We start from the raw sequence: 16,297 nt of genomic DNA, 5'->3' as shown, positions 1-16,297 counted from the left end.
AGTGGAATCTAGTCGCCGCCAGGCATAAATCATCTTGGTGCCGGTTTACTCAGGCACTGACAATCTACTAGCCTTATTATGGACTAGTGTCAGATGGTTTCAGCAATGCTCCACCGGGCGGCATCCGACCAACCAATAGTGGCCGTACCTGGTCAGTCTGGATGGGTCAAGCTTTTCAAACCAGCAAAGATGAACCATGCCATTAGGTAACAGAATGAGTCCATCCAGAAGTCTCGCAATGCGGCCATTTCTCTTAGTCACAGGAACCTCGCGGTGGATTCAGCACTTCACGCCTAGAATATGCCCACTGTGGTGCGGAGAACGACCCCGGATTTTCAGCAGTCTAATACTACTCTAATGCCACGAGGAACGGCGCCGGCTCTGACAGTTTAAGAGAAGCTTAAATCGTCAATGCAAAACGACTCATATCAAACCTCAAATAAGACAGATAACCTGATATCACAGCAATGCCCCTGCCGCGTCGGACCATCCCCGCCCGCCAGGCAGGCAGATAAGGAACCTGTCGCAGCCACCAAACCTTCCCATGTCATAACCAGAAACACCGCTCGTATGTAAACCCAAATCAGAGATAAGATGCTAATTCCCCGCAAATCGCCTCCTCGGAGCCCTTGGGGGCCAATGATGATGTCCTTCTGGAAGTCCTTGCGCCATCGGGCCGTAGCTCAAAAGTCATTTCGTGTTGGTCCTGATAAGCTTGCTTGCTGAGACACGCCATCTCGTCGCCTCCGCTGTAGCCATATAAGGCGCCCGTAGCCAGTTCTGCCTTCGCCCATCTTGGTAGCTCTCACCATTGTATTCCTCATCGCTGTACACGCCACAATGGGTGCACCGACGCTAAAGGACCTCGAAGAGTCCAAGACTGAGGTGGTATCTCCTCCAGTATATGTTGATGAAGACCCCGAAGCCCTCAAGGGCGAAATCCACCATGGACCAAACACAGACACTCAGCGTGGATTGTCCTCTCGACAGCTGCAGCTGCTTGCTCTCGGTGGTTGTATTGGGACCGGTCTATTCGTAGGATCGGGATCCACGCTGTCGACGGTGGGCCCAGCACCGCTCTTCATGGGCTACTTTGCCATGTCGTCGGTGGTGTGGTTTGTGATGAACGTGCTAGGCGAGATGACCACCTATTTGCCCATTAAGGGAATTTCGGTGCCTTATATGATAGGCCGCTATACGGAGCCGAGTATTGGATTTGCTGCTGGTATGTCTGCATCAGACCACTACTATATCTATCTTGCAGTGATATGCTAACTCAATCTTAGGATACAATTATTGGTAGGCTGAAATATCTTCCATTCATTAACATACGCTAATCATCATGCGTACTAGGTACTCGTTTGCTATGTTACTGGCGAGTGAAGTGACAGCGGCCGGGATTATCATTCAGTACTGGACCACCTCCGTCAACGTTGGTGTGTGGATCACCATCATCCTCCTCGGTACGTATTCTAAACCTCTGTTAATCATCATGTCGTGAATCTAACAACTTCAGTTATTTTGCTGCTCAACATCGTCGCGGTATCATGGTATGGAGAAGCCGAATTCTGGTTTGCAACATTGAAGATTCTTGCCATCATTGGTCTGATTATCCTGGGCGTGGTCCTCTTCTTTGGTGGTGGTCCCAACCATGACCGGCTGGGCTTCCGCTACTGGGACCACCCGGGCGCATTCAACCCCTACTTGGTGGGTGGAAACACCGGTCGCTTTCTCGCTTTCTGGACCGCCTTTATCAAGTCTGGATTCTCCTTCATTTTTTCCCCCGAGCTCATCACCACTGCCGCTGGTGAAGTGGAAGCGCCCCGTCGCAACATTCCCAAAGCCACCAACCGGTTCATCTACCGAGTCTTTGCCTTCTATATTCTGGGAACCCTCGTGATTGGTGTCACGGTGGCTTACAATGATCCTAAACTCATGTCCGCTGTCGCCAGCGGCAGCTCCAGCGCCAGCGCCAGTCCGTTTGTCATTGCCATTCAGAATGCGGGTATCTCTGGGCTGAACCACGTCGTCAACGCCGCCATCTTGACCTCAGCCTGGTCCTCGGGTAATGCATGGCTGTTCGCTGGGTCACGAACCCTGTATTCTCTCGCCTGTGGTGGCCAGGCTCCCAAGATCTTCACCCGGTGCAATCGCAACGGTGTGCCCTACGTGGCAGTTCTGATCACCTGGGCCGTCGGCTTGCTGTCTTTCCTGAACTTGTCGGACTCGGGCACGACCGTCTTCTACTGGTTTACGAATATCACTACAGTAGGAGGATTCATTAACTGGGTTCTTATTGGTATTGCCTATCTGGTGAGTTATCTCTTTGAGCCTGACCTGTTGCAGACCCGACTGACGAGATGCAGCGATTCCGCAAAGCATTGAGCTACCACGGACTGTTGGACACGCTCACTTTCAAGACCCCTCTGCAGCCCTACGGCACATACTACGTTATTCTCATCGTGTCCCTCCTGACCATCACCAACGGATACGCCGTTTTCTTTCCCGGCAAGTTCACTGCTGCCGATTTCCTGGTGTCATATATAGTGGTCGCCATCTTCCTGGCCCTCTATGTGGGTCACAAATTGTGGTACCGGACCCCATGGATGACCAAAGTGTCGGAAATTGACGTGTTCTCGGGCAAGGAGGAGATCGACCGGCTGTGTGAGAATGACTTTGAGCGAAAGCCGCGTAATTGGTTGGAGCGCGTGTGGTGGTGGATTGCTTGATAGAATTCACCCTTTGAGTCAGAAGTAGTTATATTAGTGCAAATTCTGAGCATGACACATGTACATAGATTGATAGCTGAAGTCCAGAAACGAAGCACATAGCTTGAAATTTGTCATTCTCAAAGACCGAAAAGAGTAGCAGTGTATTGATTGAGTTTCGAGGTCAGGTGCCCAAGTCACGCGTCGGTTTCCTGCGGTGTTCATCTCCGCCTCGTTTTGCCGCTCCACGTATCGGTCAGCATGCAGCTATGATGCAGGTATCGAAAGTCAATGTCCGCCATGAATACTAGAGGTACTTAAGCTCTCCCTCGACTGTCCAAGTATTATGATTGATCTGCTAGGTGTTAGTTATTAGCAGAAGAATCTAGCTTCTACAAGCGAGTCGGACAGCGGAGAATCCACCAGCGATCGCTTGAAATGCGGGGAACAACGTGGAGGCGGGGAGACCACCACCGACATCAAGATGAATGGCACGATTTCAGTTCAGATTCACACAATCTATCTGGTATCAATTGATGCTGAATCCAAGAAAGACGTGTTCCTGTTAGTCACGATTTCCGTGTATTCAACAGCTATCTGCCTACTAATGAAAAGAGCGGAAGGCAGCCGGTGGATGCTGTCCGGGCCGGTGGGCAGCTCCACCCGGAATCCTGCCGGCGGTACTGAGGCGCGCTAGAGAGGAGAGCATCAGATCTGCTGCATTCCCTGCCCGGCCCATTGGTTGCCGGTACGCTGCAAGGATAATCACTTGTCGGCTCGCTTGATAGCACCGTATGCCTCTTTCTGACTGCAAGTCTAAGGTGTACTTTTGTGCCAACCCAGGGATCCTGCGCGCTGACTAACCCGGCCGGCAGTAACCGGGCCTCTTATATCACCGGAGCTTCCCCGCGTCTGCTTCACTTTCTCCTCACCTCTCCTACTTTTTTATCACCCTCGGATTCAGTCCTCGTCCAGTTGCTAGACTCGGAAGAGCACAATCCATCATGCAGTCTTCTTTGCTCCTGCGTTCTCGGGGCCTCTCCCTCGCCAAATGCCCCTCTCTCACCCTTGCCCGCACGAGCGCTCGTGCGATGGGCTCTTACGCCACCTTCAAGGTTCCTCGCATTGACAACGAGCCCAACGTGAGTAACCATGAAATCGTGGCTATCGTCAATGTTACTGACTCAATCGCAGAAACACTACGCCCCTGGCTCTCCCGACCGTCGCGGTCTCGAGGAGGCCCTCGCCAGAACCAAGCAGAGCGGTCCCCTCAATGTGCCTTTGGTGATTGCCGGCAAGGAGGTCAGTAGCAGACACGCGCTTCGGAGAGGATTGAGATGAATCTTAACATCTTCCAGATCAAGAGCTCCCAGACCGAGACCCAGAGCAACCCCGCCTCCCATGCGCCCGTGGCCACTTACTCCAACGCCTCCGCCGCCGAGGTCCAGGCTGCGATCGATGCCGCCCTCGAGGCGCGCAAGTCGTGGGCTGCCACCTCCTTCGCCGATCGTGCCAGCATCTTCCTCAAGGCCGCTGACCTGATCTCGACCAAATACCGCTATGACGTCATGGCTCTGACCATGCACGGCCAGGGCAAGAATGCCTGGCAGGCCGAGATTGACTCTGCGGCTGAGCTGTGCGATTTCTTCCGCTTCGGTGTGAAGTACGCTGAGGACCTGTACGCCCAGCAGCCTGTGCACCACGCTCCTGGCGTGTGGAAGTGAGTCAAGTCTTCTGAAATAGCAGTCCATGGATTAAGCTAACCTGACTAGCCGTGTGGAATACCGTCCTCTGGAAGGTTTCGTCTACGCCATCAGTCCCTTCAACTTCACTGCCATTGGCGGTAACCTTGCTGGTGCTCCCGCCCTGATGGGTAACGTTGTCGTCTGGAAGCCTTCTCCTTCCGCCATTGCCTCCAACTGGCTCGTCCACCAGATCCTCCTCGAGGCCGGTCTCCCCAAGAACGTCATCCAGTTCGTCCCCGGTGATGCCGCGGAGGTCACCAACACCGTTCTGAACCACCCCGAATTTGCTGCCCTCCACTTCACCGGCAGCACTGCCGTGTTCCGCAGCCTCTACGGCCAGATCGCCAACGGCGTCGCCGAGGGCAAGTACCGCAGCTACCCCCGCATTGTTGGCGAGACCGGTGGCAAGAACTTCCACCTGGTCCACAAGTCGGCGGATGTCCGCAACGCTGCCGTCCAGACCGTCCGTGGAGCCTTCGAGTTCCAGGGCCAGAAGTGCAGTGCCACCTCCCGCGCCTACGTGGCCGCCTCCATCGCCGACGAGTTCATCGAGAACGTCGTTGCCGAGACCAAGAACATCAAGGTCGGCGAGCCGTCTGACTTCACCAACTTCTGCGGTCCCGTCATCCACGAGGCCTCCTTCAACAAGCTGGCCAACGTGATCGACGAGGCCAAGAACGACCCCGAGCTGAAGCTGCTGGCCGGCGGTTCCTACGATTCCTCCAAGGGATGGTACATCCAGCCCACCGTCTACCACACCAGCAACCCCGACCACCCGCTCCTCTCCCGCGAGCTCTTCGGTCCCGTCCTGGTCATCCACACCTACGCTGATGCTACCGAGGCCGACTTTGCCAAGATCTGCGAGAAGGTCGACCAGACCGGTGACTATGGTCTGACCGGCTCCATCTTCGCCCAGGACCGCGAGGTTCTCCGCATTGCTGATGACGCCCTCCGCAACACCGCCGGTAACTTCTACATCAACTGCAAGAGCACTGGTGCTGTTGTTGGCCAGCAGCCTTTCGGTGGTGCCCGTGCCAGTGGTACCAACGACAAGGCCGGCAGTGGCAACCTGCTGTCCCGGTTCGTCAGTCTGCGGTCGATCAAGGAGGAGTTTGTCCCGACCTACAAGGTTCCCTACCCTAGCAACGATGCTTGAGCTGAGTAGGTGGTGACGAGTAGGGTGGGTGAGTGATGAGAGATGTTTACTTGGCATTATTCTATATTCCCCATGAGTTTGCATATATGGCGTTTGGTTGTATGATTAGTTGTTCAAATATATCCAGTCCACCGGATACTATCTCCGTCGTAAACATACAATAGTAGCCTGGCTAATATCCTATCCCATGACTAAACCCCCTCCGCACACCTTTCCAAAAACCTCCTCATACTCCCCATGGCCTCCTTGGCATACCCATCAATATCATCCAATTCCCCCTCCCCATCAAATATCTCCATCGAAAACCACCCCCGAAACCCCGTCCTCAACACCGCCCTCCCCACCTCCTCAATGGGCAAATACCCACCCTTATACGGCATCGGCCGATAACTATGGCTCCACCTCGCCCTAGGCCTCGCCCCATCCACCACCTCATCCTCAAACGGACTAGTTGGTTTATACGCATCCGACACCTGCAGAAGAAAGATCTTCTCGGGAGGAACCGTCCTCGCCAACTCCTCCAAACTATCCTCATACCTCTTCCTCAGATCCTCCTTCTCATCAGGTATAATCCCCTCCGGGGAAGTAGGATCCCCCCACTCCCCCCCAGCAGTCTGAAACGTATCCAAACACAACCCGACATTCTCCCTCCCCACCTCCTTCACTATCTCCCATACATCTTTCCACCCAGGGGCATGTGTCGACCAACACCAGTTCTCGTACGCGATCCGCTGGCCCTTTTCCGCTAGGATATCCGCTAATTCGCGGAGATCTTCCACTACTTCCCCCTTATCTAAACTCAGTTTATCCCGAGGGGTATCCGTCGACCCAATCTGCAACATATCCGTCCCTAACGCAGACATTATCTCGCTCCATCCTTTCGCTCGAGTGAATGCGTCTTGACGTTCGGGGGAGTTACGTGGCCAGCCTTCGAAGTTCGAGAAGGGCTGGAGCATCATGATCCGGAGGTTGTGCGACTCGCAGAGGGAACGGATTTCGGTTGCGGCGTGGACGAGGGCGGAGTAGTCGTGGGGCAGGATTTGGGTTGTGCCCGGGTTGTGGGTGTTGGCGTAGGCGAGGAGGTCCGGGAAGGCGAGTTCGATGGCCGTGAAGTTGGCGGTGCTGAGGGAGTGCAGTTTGGATTCTAGAGGGGTGCTGGGGGGGCCGAGGGAGCAGGTTGCGTAGCTGAGGGGGATGGATTGGATTTGAGTGGTTGTGGAGGGCATGGTGGTGGTGGTTTGCTGTGTGGTAATTGTATTCGGGAATTGAGGTGTTAAAAGGAGTGCGAATGTTATAGCGATAGTTATAGAAAGTGGTATAGAGGTTTATTGTAAGAAAGGGTGGACGTTGGTTTATCGCAGAGTTGCGTTCAGGATGATGTAACCGGGGAGGTTAGGGCTTCCGGCGCTTCCAGATAGGGACTTTGTTGTACTTTGTATGTGGGAAAGTCGTGCAGCAGGTTATTGATTAAATAAGAGGAGTAAGCTAGATGGCTAAATAATCATGCCATACTCATATTACATATGTTGGCAATGTATCAATTGCAATGGTGGGTGAATGACGTCTGCACATGATGTAACGGATGCGTAGTGTGTGTGCCTGGCCGCATCCGCCACGGCTGCGTTTAAGAATGCTTCATCACATTGGCAATGTCTCTATTGTATTCTACACAGATATCTGTCACTAATCTAATAGCAACATGCCACGATCTCACTCCTTCAAGCGCATCGGCATCGTCGGTGCCGGCAACATGGGCTCCATGATGAGCTTTGCCTTCACCGAGCTCGGTCTCGATGTATCCATCTGGGACGTGAAGCGCGAAAACGTCGACGGGATCAAGAAATGGTCCGACGAAGGGAAATTCAGCGACAAAGGAAAAGTGGAAGGATTCTACGAGATCGACAAATTCACCAAGAGCCTCGAGGGTCAAGGCGAGCGGAAATTATTTATTTTCTCCATCACCCATGGCGACCCCGCAGATTCCGTGTTGGACATGATCCAGAATGATCTGAAAAAAGGCGACATCATCCTGGACGGTGGAAATGAGCACTATCGACGCACTGAGCAACGACAGAAACGATGCAAGGAACTCGGCGTCAGTTGGATCGGCATGGGTGTCTCCGGCGGGTATCAATCGGCCCGCCATGGCCCGAGTCTCTCGCCTGGGGGAGATCCGGAAGCCATTGAGCTTGTCCTACCGTTGCTGGAACAGTATTCTGCGAAAGATGAAAAGACCGGCTTGCCTTGTGTGACGAATGTGGGACCTGCTGGTTCGGGTCATTTTGTCAAGATGGTGCATAATGGCATTGAGGGCGGCATGTTGTCCACCACGGCGGAGGCGTGGGCTCTCCTCCATTGGGGGTTAGGGTTGGACTATCAAGAGATCTCTGATATCTTCGAAGAGTGGAATACGAAGGGAGAGCTGCGCAAGAACTTCCTGCTGGACATTGGCGTACAAATCCTGCGCACCAAGAAGACTCCCCAAGGCGACTACCAAGGCGAAGGCGCCAGCCAGAACGGCGGTTACGTGCTGGATGACGTGCTCGACAAAGTGGTACAGGACGACGATGACACCGAAGGAACGCCCTACTGGTCGGTCATGGAGACTGCCAACCGACATGTGGCCGGTCCGACGCTCGCTACGGCGCACTATATGCGTGTGGCCAGTGGAAATCGCGCTGAACGACTGGAGGTTGCTAAGAAGCTGAATATCCCCGGTCCTAAGACCATCGAGACCAAGGATCGCAAAGACTTTATCGAAAAGCTCCGTCGCGCGGTCTATTGCTCCTTCTTGGCTTCATTCTGCCAGGGATTGGAACTAATTGCGCGCGCATCCAAGGACGAGGGATGGAAGGTTGATCTGGGCAAATGTATTCAGATCTGGCGCGGGGGATGCATTATCCAGTCCGAAGCGATTGCAGACCTCCTCCAACCGCTGATGCGCCCGGATCTGACCAACATGAAGTTCCTGGATGAGGTATCCCGGGAACTGCACAACCACTTTGATGCGCTGAAGGAGGTAGTACTGGCAGCTACAGTAGCCGATCAGTATATCCCTGCCTTGTCTGCGACATTAGAGTATCTGAAGTACGAAGGAGGAACGATGCTGCCCACCAAGTTCATGGTGGCGCAGATGGATCTCTTTGGGGCCCATGGCTACTACAAACCGGGCGTTCCGGGAGAGGATCCAGGGCCAGTGAAGAAGGGACCTCACCACTACGAGTGGCGTCCTGCTTAATGAGAGAATTCACATGCTCACCATGTCTGATATCTCCCACTTGTATAGATCGGGCATTTCTGGGCTTATTGTTTGTATCTGTATTGATGTCAGTTGCAGTGGGTTGATAATGCTTAATGAACCATACTTACCGTCAGTAAACAGTAGATATATCTGAAGACATAAAAATGGTAGTAGATAGTCCGTAACTCTACTGGCCAAGAAAGTAGAAGGAGAAGCTCCTCTTCGATGATGGACGAATGATGCCTGAGGATGCAGCACGTGGGGCCGATAAAAAGTGCAGCCTCAGGCGGCAACGGACTTCCCGATTGGGCGATGACCCCGCCACCGAAGATTTGCGATTGTCTCCATCTTCACATCACAAATCACTTCTTCTTCCCTCCTCCTCTCTTATTGTATGCCCTTGCTTGCCTTGCGCCGTCTGTTGTCCACTCTTCCATCCCGTCCCCTCAGAAGAATCGAGTCCGCAAAACAGCTCGCTCAAAGAATGGCTGCCCTTCCCTCCACTTACGACCGTAAGTCCGGATCCCCGCCCGGCGCATCCTGTTCCTGACCAGATCCAAACTGATCGCTGTGCTGTACCATAGACCCCGTCCGTATCGCCGTTATTGGCGGTACTGGTCTGCGTGAGCTCCCCGGCTTCACTCAGGTTGCCTCGTTGAACGTCTCGACGCCTTGGGGTACCCCCTCCTCTCCCATCACCATCCTGCACCACCAGTGCTCCCACAACAACCAGACGGTCGCCATCGCCTTCCTGAGCCGTCACGGTCTGCACCACCAGATCGCTCCCCATGAGGTCCCCGCCCGCGCCAACATTGCTGCTCTGCGCTCCATCGGTGTCCGCACCATCATCGCCTTCTCCGCCGTCGGTAGCTTGCAGGAGGAGATCAAGCCCCGCGATTTCGTCATTCCCGACCAGGTCATCGATCGCACCAAGGGTATCCGTCCGTTCACTTTCTTCGAGGGCGGCGTGGTCGCTCACGTCCCCTTCGGTGACCCCTTCGACGAGGGTGTTGCCAAGGTCGTGAGGGCCTGTGGACACAGCTTGGAGGGTGATGGTGTGGTGCTGCACGACCGCGGTACCCTGGTCTGCATGGGTATGTGATGTTTGCCGCTGGAATCAGGTCGCATGTACTGACTAGGTTATCAGAGGGACCTCAGTTCTCTACCCGCGCTGAGAGCAAGCTGTACCGCTCTTGGGGTGGCAGCGTCATCAACATGTCGTGCCTGCCCGAGGCTAAGCTGGCCCGCGAGGCGGAGATTGCCTACCAGATGATCTGCATGTCCACTGACTACGACTGCTGGCACGAGTCGACCGCGGATGTGACCGTGGAGATGGTCATGGGCAACATGAAGGCCAACGCCGTCAACGCCAAGCGCTTCGTGACTGCGGTGCTGGACGAGCTGGCTGCTGAGCAGAATTCGGAGCTGGTGCAGGCCAAGCACATCGAGGGATCGGTCAAGTTCGGTATGAGCACGGCTGAGCCCAACTGGAGCCCTGAGGCTCGGGAGCGCATGAACTGGTTGTTCCCTGGCTACTTCAACTAGGGCCACCGATGACCGGCGGGCTGGCATACGAGTGGGTATTCTATGATTAGATAGATTGATGGTCATCATGACTTACGACATGCATGATGCGAGGGCATATAGACAATACAATACCATGTTCAAGAAGTTGATTCTGTATCGTGTAATAATGGTGGTCGACTGTATGCTGACTGCAGCGTGCTCTCATTCACTTGCATGTCATTCACTGTTCACAGACAGCTCGCAAGCTGCAGCATCTCTCTTGCAATTTTGTCTGGTGTTGTGATCGTCCCGACGATCTCGATGCTTACTTGCATCTTCATCTTCCGATAGTCACACAGCTGCACCAGAGTCCGGACTGGCATGGATCCCAACTACACCACCATCGACCCCCACGGGGACATGCTCCTTGTGGTGGAGAAGGGTGGTGAGCGGATCTATACGCGCCTCTCGCAGTTCAGTGAGTTCAGATTCACCCGGTTACCACAACCGGTGCTCTCTACACATTCACGTCACGCTAATGCATCTTTCACCGTTCAGATGGCAAACACCAGTCCTCCCGGTCCATTCCGAATTACTTCCAGGGAATTGTCGAGACTGTCAGCAAATTCCCACGCCGAAGCAGTGCCCCAAGCGCGCTCCAGCGTGAGCTAATCAAGCCAATCCAGGGACTGCAAGTGCAAGCCAACAGCAATAGGGACACTCAGACTCGCACCGTGCAGGCCAAACTCCGAGTCTCCTCAAAACACCTCGCGTTTGCCTCGCGTTTCTTCAAAAGAAAACTGGACAGCGAGGACAAGCTGAAAGAAGATGACATTCTCCCTGCCCGATTCGATCACTTGACTGCCATGTCTCTCTTGCTCCATGCCATCCACGGGCGCGGCCAACAGATCCCACGCCGCATTCGCCCGAACACGCTGTGCATGATCGCGGCCCTGACGGAGGTGTGGGAATGTGAAAATGCCATGACTCTCTTCAGTGAAACCTGGATCATGAACATCCATGATGAGATTCCTAAAGTTTATGATAACGATGTGGTTATGTGGATTTACATCGCTTGGGCGTTCCATCACCGTACTCTCTTCTGGTATATCACTCGGCTCGCCATTCGAGGAAGTACGGGCATGATTCAGGAACTTGGACTGCCGATTCCGAAGAAGTTGCTGGGTGCGTATCTCCCTTAGTTCCCTTTCATCTCACAAAGGTGGCTGTGAGGGTGAATGATGCTGACAGATGACTGACAGAACAAATCGATGAAATCCGCCAGAAGCACGTCGACACCATCACCAATTCGCTGTACCAGCGCTTGGAATCCGTGCTGGACCAGGGCGGCTGCTGTCGGGCATGCGACGCCATGATCGTTGGGCAGTGGATGCTCGAGATGAAGCCGAAAGACCTCTTCCCGCCCCCCTGTGCGCCGTATGAGGGCTGGAGCGTGGATCGTCTCCTGCAGACTCTGTCCGAAGTGGCGGAGCCTCAGTGCACGCGTCTGTTCCATGCGAGCCTGGGCTGTTCGGTGCAGCCGTGTGCATTGATGCCGGAGACTAGTCAGCTCTGCAAGCAGGCGGACGTGGAAGCGACCGGCCTGAATTTCGACGATTGTGTTTTCAAGTTGACGGGCGTCAAACCGGGCTAGGCTCGTAACTGGGATTTACATGGGTTTTTCTCTTTAGGGCGTTTTGCTGGTGGGTGCTTTACGATGGAGTTGGGTGATCGGGTTGGGGCGTTGGTAGGAATGATTGACTATTAGTTCATGCTGGTTGGTAGTTGAATACAGTGGCTTTCTCGGATACAAGCTGTTCTCTTTGATCGAACCATGGATGAATTTCTTCCACTGCCCCTGAAGATCCCAGCGGACCGTAACTCTCCATTCACATCGCCTGTAGGAAGATAGTGGATAATGATCAGGCAAGCGAGTGTCCTGCATATGCCTGCAATCTAACAGTAGCCTCGGCTGATCGTCACACGCCAACTGCAACCTGCAACATCCCCCGTGCAACCAACCAACCCCGAATCTGCAGAGCATCTTCCCCGCGCTGTCATGACCAAGTTTCTTCCTTCGGCTAATGTGTATCCAGGATGATCCTTTCCCTGACTCGGCTGAAATGAGGACCATAATGTACCGTTCCTCATCATCTGCTCCGCTGGCAAACACGGATCATCCCTCCGACATGCCATCCGCGGGTTGGCCATCCTCGCCATTCCCGCTGATCACTTGCCCTATTTTCATTGTCCCCTGCATGTTTCCCGTCTTAATGTCTGGATTTATTCCTGCCACCGAACAGTCCTCTCGACCCCTTGGCGTGCCCACATGATGGTGCTATTCTGTCCCTTTGCCTTGATTTCATTGGGTTTTTAGCCAATTTCACTGTGGCATGACCATAAACTCCCTATTTATCCAGCTATGACCTTATGATCCTTAGCAGCTAGACTAAGCCTAGTCTACGGAGTAAATCCCTGGAAGTGAGGAAAAAGAACTGAGCGCGCCGGCGTATATCTGCAGCCTGGCATCCGCAACTGGCTGTCTCCGGGCGCGTCAGCTCTTCCCAGTCCACATTTGTCGCATGCAAGTAAAACCATGGGCGCGAAACTCCCTCTGTTTCTAGCCTTATTGGCAGGTATTATCCCATGGTCAGCTGCTGCCTCTTCTCCTCCCCTACATGCTCGCGATGATGATGCCTTCTCGCCGCCTTACTACCCAGCCCCGAACGGGGGTTGGTTGTCCGACTGGGCCGATGCGTACGAAAAGGCGCAGAAGGTCGTCAGTAACATGACGCTGGCAGAAAAGGTGAACCTCACTACGGGGACTGGTATATTTATGGGCCCCTGTGCCGGCCAAACAGGAAGTGCGCTTCGGTTTGGGATTCCGAATCTGTGTCTGCATGATTCCCCGCTGGGTATTCGCAACTCGGATCATAATACGGCTTTTCCTCCGGGTGTTACGGTCGGCGCAACATTTGACAAGGAGCTCATGTATCAGCGGGGTGTCGGACTCGGGGAAGAGGCTCGTGGTAAAGGTGTGAATGTGCTTCTGGGCCCGGTTGTTGGTCCGACGTTTCGCAAACCCAGAGGGGGCCGTAATTGGGAAGGATTTGGCGCCGATCCAAGTCTTCAGGCTATCGGGGGTGCGCTGACTATCCAGGGCATGCAGAGTACCGGGGCGATCGCGAGTCTCAAGCATTTTATTGGGAATGAGCAGGAGATGCATCGTATGAGTAGTGTTATTACTCAGGGGTATTCGTCGAATATTGATGATCGGACGCTGCATGAACTCTACTTGTGGCCGTTTGCGGAGGGCGTTCGTGCTGGGACGGGCTCGGTGATGATGGCGTATAATGATGTGTGTGCTGTCTTTCTAGTCGATCGTGTTTGTCGCTAATATCTCGTTCTAGGTCAACCGTTCGGCGTGTAGCCAGAACAGCATGCTCATTAATGGCATCCTCAAGGATGAACTCGGCTTCCAAGGCTTCGTCGTGACGGACTGGCTCGCTCAGCTCGGCGGAGTGTCGTCTGCACTGGCTGGTCTGGACATGAGCATGCCAGGAGACGGTAGTATTCCCCTGCTTGGTGATAGTTATTGGGGTTCAGAGCTCTCCAAGTCTATCCTCAACGGTACTGTTCCGGTTGAGCGTCTAAATGACATGGTGAGCACCGCTACCTCTTGGTCCGGAGACATTGCTTACTCTTCCAGGTCACCCGCATCGTTGCGACCTGGTATAAAATGGGACAGGATGAGGACTATCCTCTCCCCAACTTCTCCAGCAACACCCTCGACGAGACTGGTCCTCTCTACCCTGGCGCCCTCTTCTCACCGAGCGGCGTGGTCAACCAATATGTCAATGTCCAGGGCAACCACAACATCACCGCTCATGCCATTGCTCGTGACGCCATCACCCTTCTCAAAAACGAGAACAAGACACTCCCTCTGTCGACCACTGACTCCCTCAAAATCTTCGGCACTGACGCCGGTCCCAACTCCAACGGGCTCAACTCCTGCACCGACCAAGGCTGCGACAACGGCGTCCTCACCATGGGCTGGGGCAGCGGCACGTCGCGTCTCCCATACCTTGTCACCCCCCAACAAGCCATCGCCAACCTCTCTTCCTCTGCAGAGTTCTACATCACCGACTCATTCCCCTCCAGCCTCGAGCCCAACGCCTCCGACATCGCGCTTGTCTTCATCAACGCCGACTCCGGCGAAAACTACATCACCGTCGAAAACAACCCCGGCGACCGCACCAGCGCGGACCTCTACGCCTGGCACAATGGCGACGACCTCGTCAAAGCAGCAGCAGACGTCTTCTCCACCGTCATCGTGATCGTCCACACCGTCGGCCCCATCCTCCTCGAGAACTGGATCGACCTAGACCCCGTCAAAGCCGTACTCATCGCCCACCTTCCCGGCCAAGAAGCCGGCTACTCCTTGGCCGACATCCTCTTCGGCTCATCCTCCCCCAGCGGCCACCTCCCCTACACCATCCCCTACAAGGAATCCGACTACCCTTCCAGCGTCGGTCTCCTCGACCAAGCCTTCGGCCAAATCCAGGACGACTTCACCGAAGGCCTCTACATCGACTACCGCCACTTCCTCAAAGCCAACATCACCCCACGCTACCCCTTCGGCCACGGCCTCTCCTACACCACCTTCACCTACTCCACGCCATCCCTCACCACCGTCACCAACCTCGACACAGCCTTCCCTCCAGCTCGCGCATCCAAGGGTCCAACCCCATCGTACACCACCACCATCCCCAACCCATCCGAGGTCGCCTGGCCCTCCTCCTTCCCTCGCATATGGCGCTACCTGTACCCCTACCTCGACAACCCGCAATCCATCACCAACTCCTCCTCAGCTTCATACCCCTACCCATCCGGCTACTCCACCACCCCCAAACCTGCCCCCCGAGCTGGCGGCGGTGCCGGCGGCAACCCCGCTCTCTGGGACACTGCATTCGCAGTAGAAGTCACCATCACGAACAGTGGGAACTTCAGTGGTCGCGCCGTGGCGCAGCTATACGTGGAATTACCCACTGATACATTGGGAGTAGATGCGCCGTCAAGGCAGCTAAGACAGTTTGAAAAGACGGGGATTTTGCAGCCCGGGGAGAGTCAGACGGTGGTGATGAATGTTACCAGGAAGGATGTGAGCATATGGGATGTGGGGGTGCAGGATTGGAGGGTCCCTGTGAATGGGGAGGGAGTCAGATTCTGGGTTGGTGAGAGTTTGGAAGATTTGAGAGGGAGTTGTTTGGTGGGTGGGGGGTGTGAGGGTGTGTAGGTGGTTGCACCAACGCTTTGTGATTTGGTATTGGGTGTAGTGATGATTATATAGTGTGGTTATTATATATTGTTGATGACTATAGGAGCAGGTGTCGAGTTTGTGCGTGTGGTAGGAGCATTCTATGAGGAAACGGCAAGTCTGCGAAGCGACAGCAAGAGTATCATCAGACAGACCGAGCGGTAATTCCAGTGAAATTAAGTCTCTATACTTATAGGTACTATTCAAAAGAATCGATTATGCTGCTTTGCCAGACACAATATTTGCTCTTCCCCAGTAATGCATAGTCATCTGCAATGTGACACCACGATGGTCGTACTTGATTCATCGATGAACCACACACACATGCAACTGTTCAGCTCTTGCATTACCATCAATGGCGTTTGCAAAATGAAACTTCATAACCTTCGGAATTCTTGTCATAATTATTTTGACTTTATAGCGAAAGGAACTACTAAAATTCGTTTTAATGTTCAGGCTCCGTCAACTAGTAAGTAAATCAGGATAAATATATAGTGGGTATATACATTGCGGCTAGTGGAGGTACTAGGCGGAGGAAATACTATACTATGATCCCAACAATTAACAGATTACTACTTGTTAGGAAGAAAATCTAGAGCATATTGTAGACGATAATTACCTTGC

General features: G+C 54.0%; 6 protein-coding genes across 6 annotated transcripts; 5 read left to right on the top strand and 1 right to left on the bottom strand.

The window, feature by feature from the left end:
* The first annotated feature begins 764 nt into the window (after positions 1-764).
* ASPBRDRAFT_61427 (uncharacterized protein) lies at positions 765-2,854 on the top strand. The gene is made up of 5 exons (XM_067628308.1): positions 765-1,225; positions 1,287-1,299; positions 1,354-1,463; positions 1,517-2,313; positions 2,367-2,854. The coding sequence occupies exons 1-5, from the start codon at positions 841-843 to the stop codon at positions 2,727-2,729; spliced, it is 1,668 nt and encodes a 555-aa protein (XP_067485217.1). The 5' UTR covers positions 765-840; the 3' UTR covers positions 2,730-2,854.
* An 858-nt stretch (positions 2,855-3,712) lies between these two features.
* On the top strand, positions 3,713-5,609 carry prnC (delta-1-pyrroline-5-carboxylate dehydrogenase prnC; the record flags this gene model as incomplete). Its single annotated transcript, XM_067620338.1, has 4 exons — positions 3,713-3,850; positions 3,903-4,010; positions 4,067-4,428; positions 4,481-5,609. 4 exons carry the CDS (start codon positions 3,713-3,715, stop codon positions 5,607-5,609), a joined length of 1,737 nt encoding a protein of 578 aa, XP_067485216.1.
* Positions 5,610-5,800: 191 nt separating this feature from the next.
* Positions 5,801-6,835, bottom strand: ASPBRDRAFT_25582 (sugar phosphate isomerase/epimerase family protein; the record flags this gene model as incomplete). Its single annotated transcript, XM_067622190.1, has 1 exon — positions 5,801-6,835. The coding sequence occupies one exon, from the start codon at positions 6,833-6,835 to the stop codon at positions 5,801-5,803; it is 1,035 nt and encodes a 344-aa protein (XP_067485215.1).
* A 473-nt stretch (positions 6,836-7,308) lies between these two features.
* ASPBRDRAFT_167317 (6-phosphogluconate dehydrogenase, decarboxylating) lies at positions 7,309-10,532 on the top strand (the record flags this gene model as incomplete). The annotated part of the gene is given in 4 exon segments (XM_067619614.1): positions 7,309-8,836; positions 9,304-9,420; positions 9,435-9,944; positions 9,998-10,532. The coding sequence occupies 4 exon segments, from the start codon at positions 7,309-7,311 to the stop codon at positions 10,393-10,395; spliced, it is 2,553 nt and encodes an 850-aa protein (XP_067485214.1). The 3' UTR covers positions 10,396-10,532.
* Positions 10,533-10,737: 205 nt separating this feature from the next.
* ASPBRDRAFT_50779 (uncharacterized protein) lies at positions 10,738-12,010 on the top strand (the record flags this gene model as incomplete). Its single annotated transcript, XM_067626607.1, has 3 exons — positions 10,738-10,834; positions 10,915-11,541; positions 11,619-12,010. The coding sequence occupies 3 exons, from the start codon at positions 10,738-10,740 to the stop codon at positions 12,008-12,010; spliced, it is 1,116 nt and encodes a 371-aa protein (XP_067485213.1).
* A 536-nt stretch (positions 12,011-12,546) lies between these two features.
* ASPBRDRAFT_37187 (beta-glucosidase) lies at positions 12,547-15,835 on the top strand. The gene is made up of 3 exons (XM_067623676.1): positions 12,547-13,714; positions 13,767-14,018; positions 14,066-15,835. Exons 1-3 carry the CDS (start codon positions 12,953-12,955, stop codon positions 15,650-15,652), a joined length of 2,601 nt encoding a protein of 866 aa, XP_067485212.1. The 5' UTR covers positions 12,547-12,952; the 3' UTR covers positions 15,653-15,835.
* Positions 15,836-16,297: the final 462 nt, after the last annotated feature.

The sequence above is a fragment of the Aspergillus brasiliensis genome (genome assembly GCF_001889945.1).
Source record: "Aspergillus brasiliensis CBS 101740 unplaced genomic scaffold ASPBRscaffold_1, whole genome shotgun sequence".
NCBI classification, from domain to species: domain Eukaryota; kingdom Fungi; phylum Ascomycota; class Eurotiomycetes; order Eurotiales; family Aspergillaceae; genus Aspergillus; species Aspergillus brasiliensis.
This window is presented reverse-complemented; position numbering and strand designations above follow the sequence as displayed.

What these genes read in the sequence shown, in the direction of transcription:
- ASPBRDRAFT_61427 (XM_067628308.1), top strand. Translation starts at nt 841, where the DNA reads ATGGGTGCACCGACGCTAAAGGACCTCGAAGAGTCCAAGACTGAGGTG. An exon ending in GATCACCATCATCCTCCTCG is followed by an intron (nt 1,464 to 1,516) that starts GTACGTATTCTA and finishes TAACAACTTCAG; the next exon opens with TTATTTTGCTGCTCAACATC. An exon ending in TTATTGGTATTGCCTATCTG is followed by an intron (nt 2,314 to 2,366) that starts GTGAGTTATCTC and finishes GACGAGATGCAG; the next exon opens with CGATTCCGCAAAGCATTGAG.
- ASPBRDRAFT_37187 (XM_067623676.1), top strand. Translation starts at nt 12,953, where the DNA reads ATGGGCGCGAAACTCCCTCTGTTTCTAGCCTTATTGGCAGGTATTATC. An exon ending in TGATGATGGCGTATAATGAT is followed by an intron (nt 13,715 to 13,766) that starts GTGTGTGCTGTC and finishes ATCTCGTTCTAG; the next exon opens with GTCAACCGTTCGGCGTGTAG. An exon ending in TTGAGCGTCTAAATGACATG is followed by an intron (nt 14,019 to 14,065) that starts GTGAGCACCGCT and finishes TTACTCTTCCAG; the next exon opens with GTCACCCGCATCGTTGCGAC.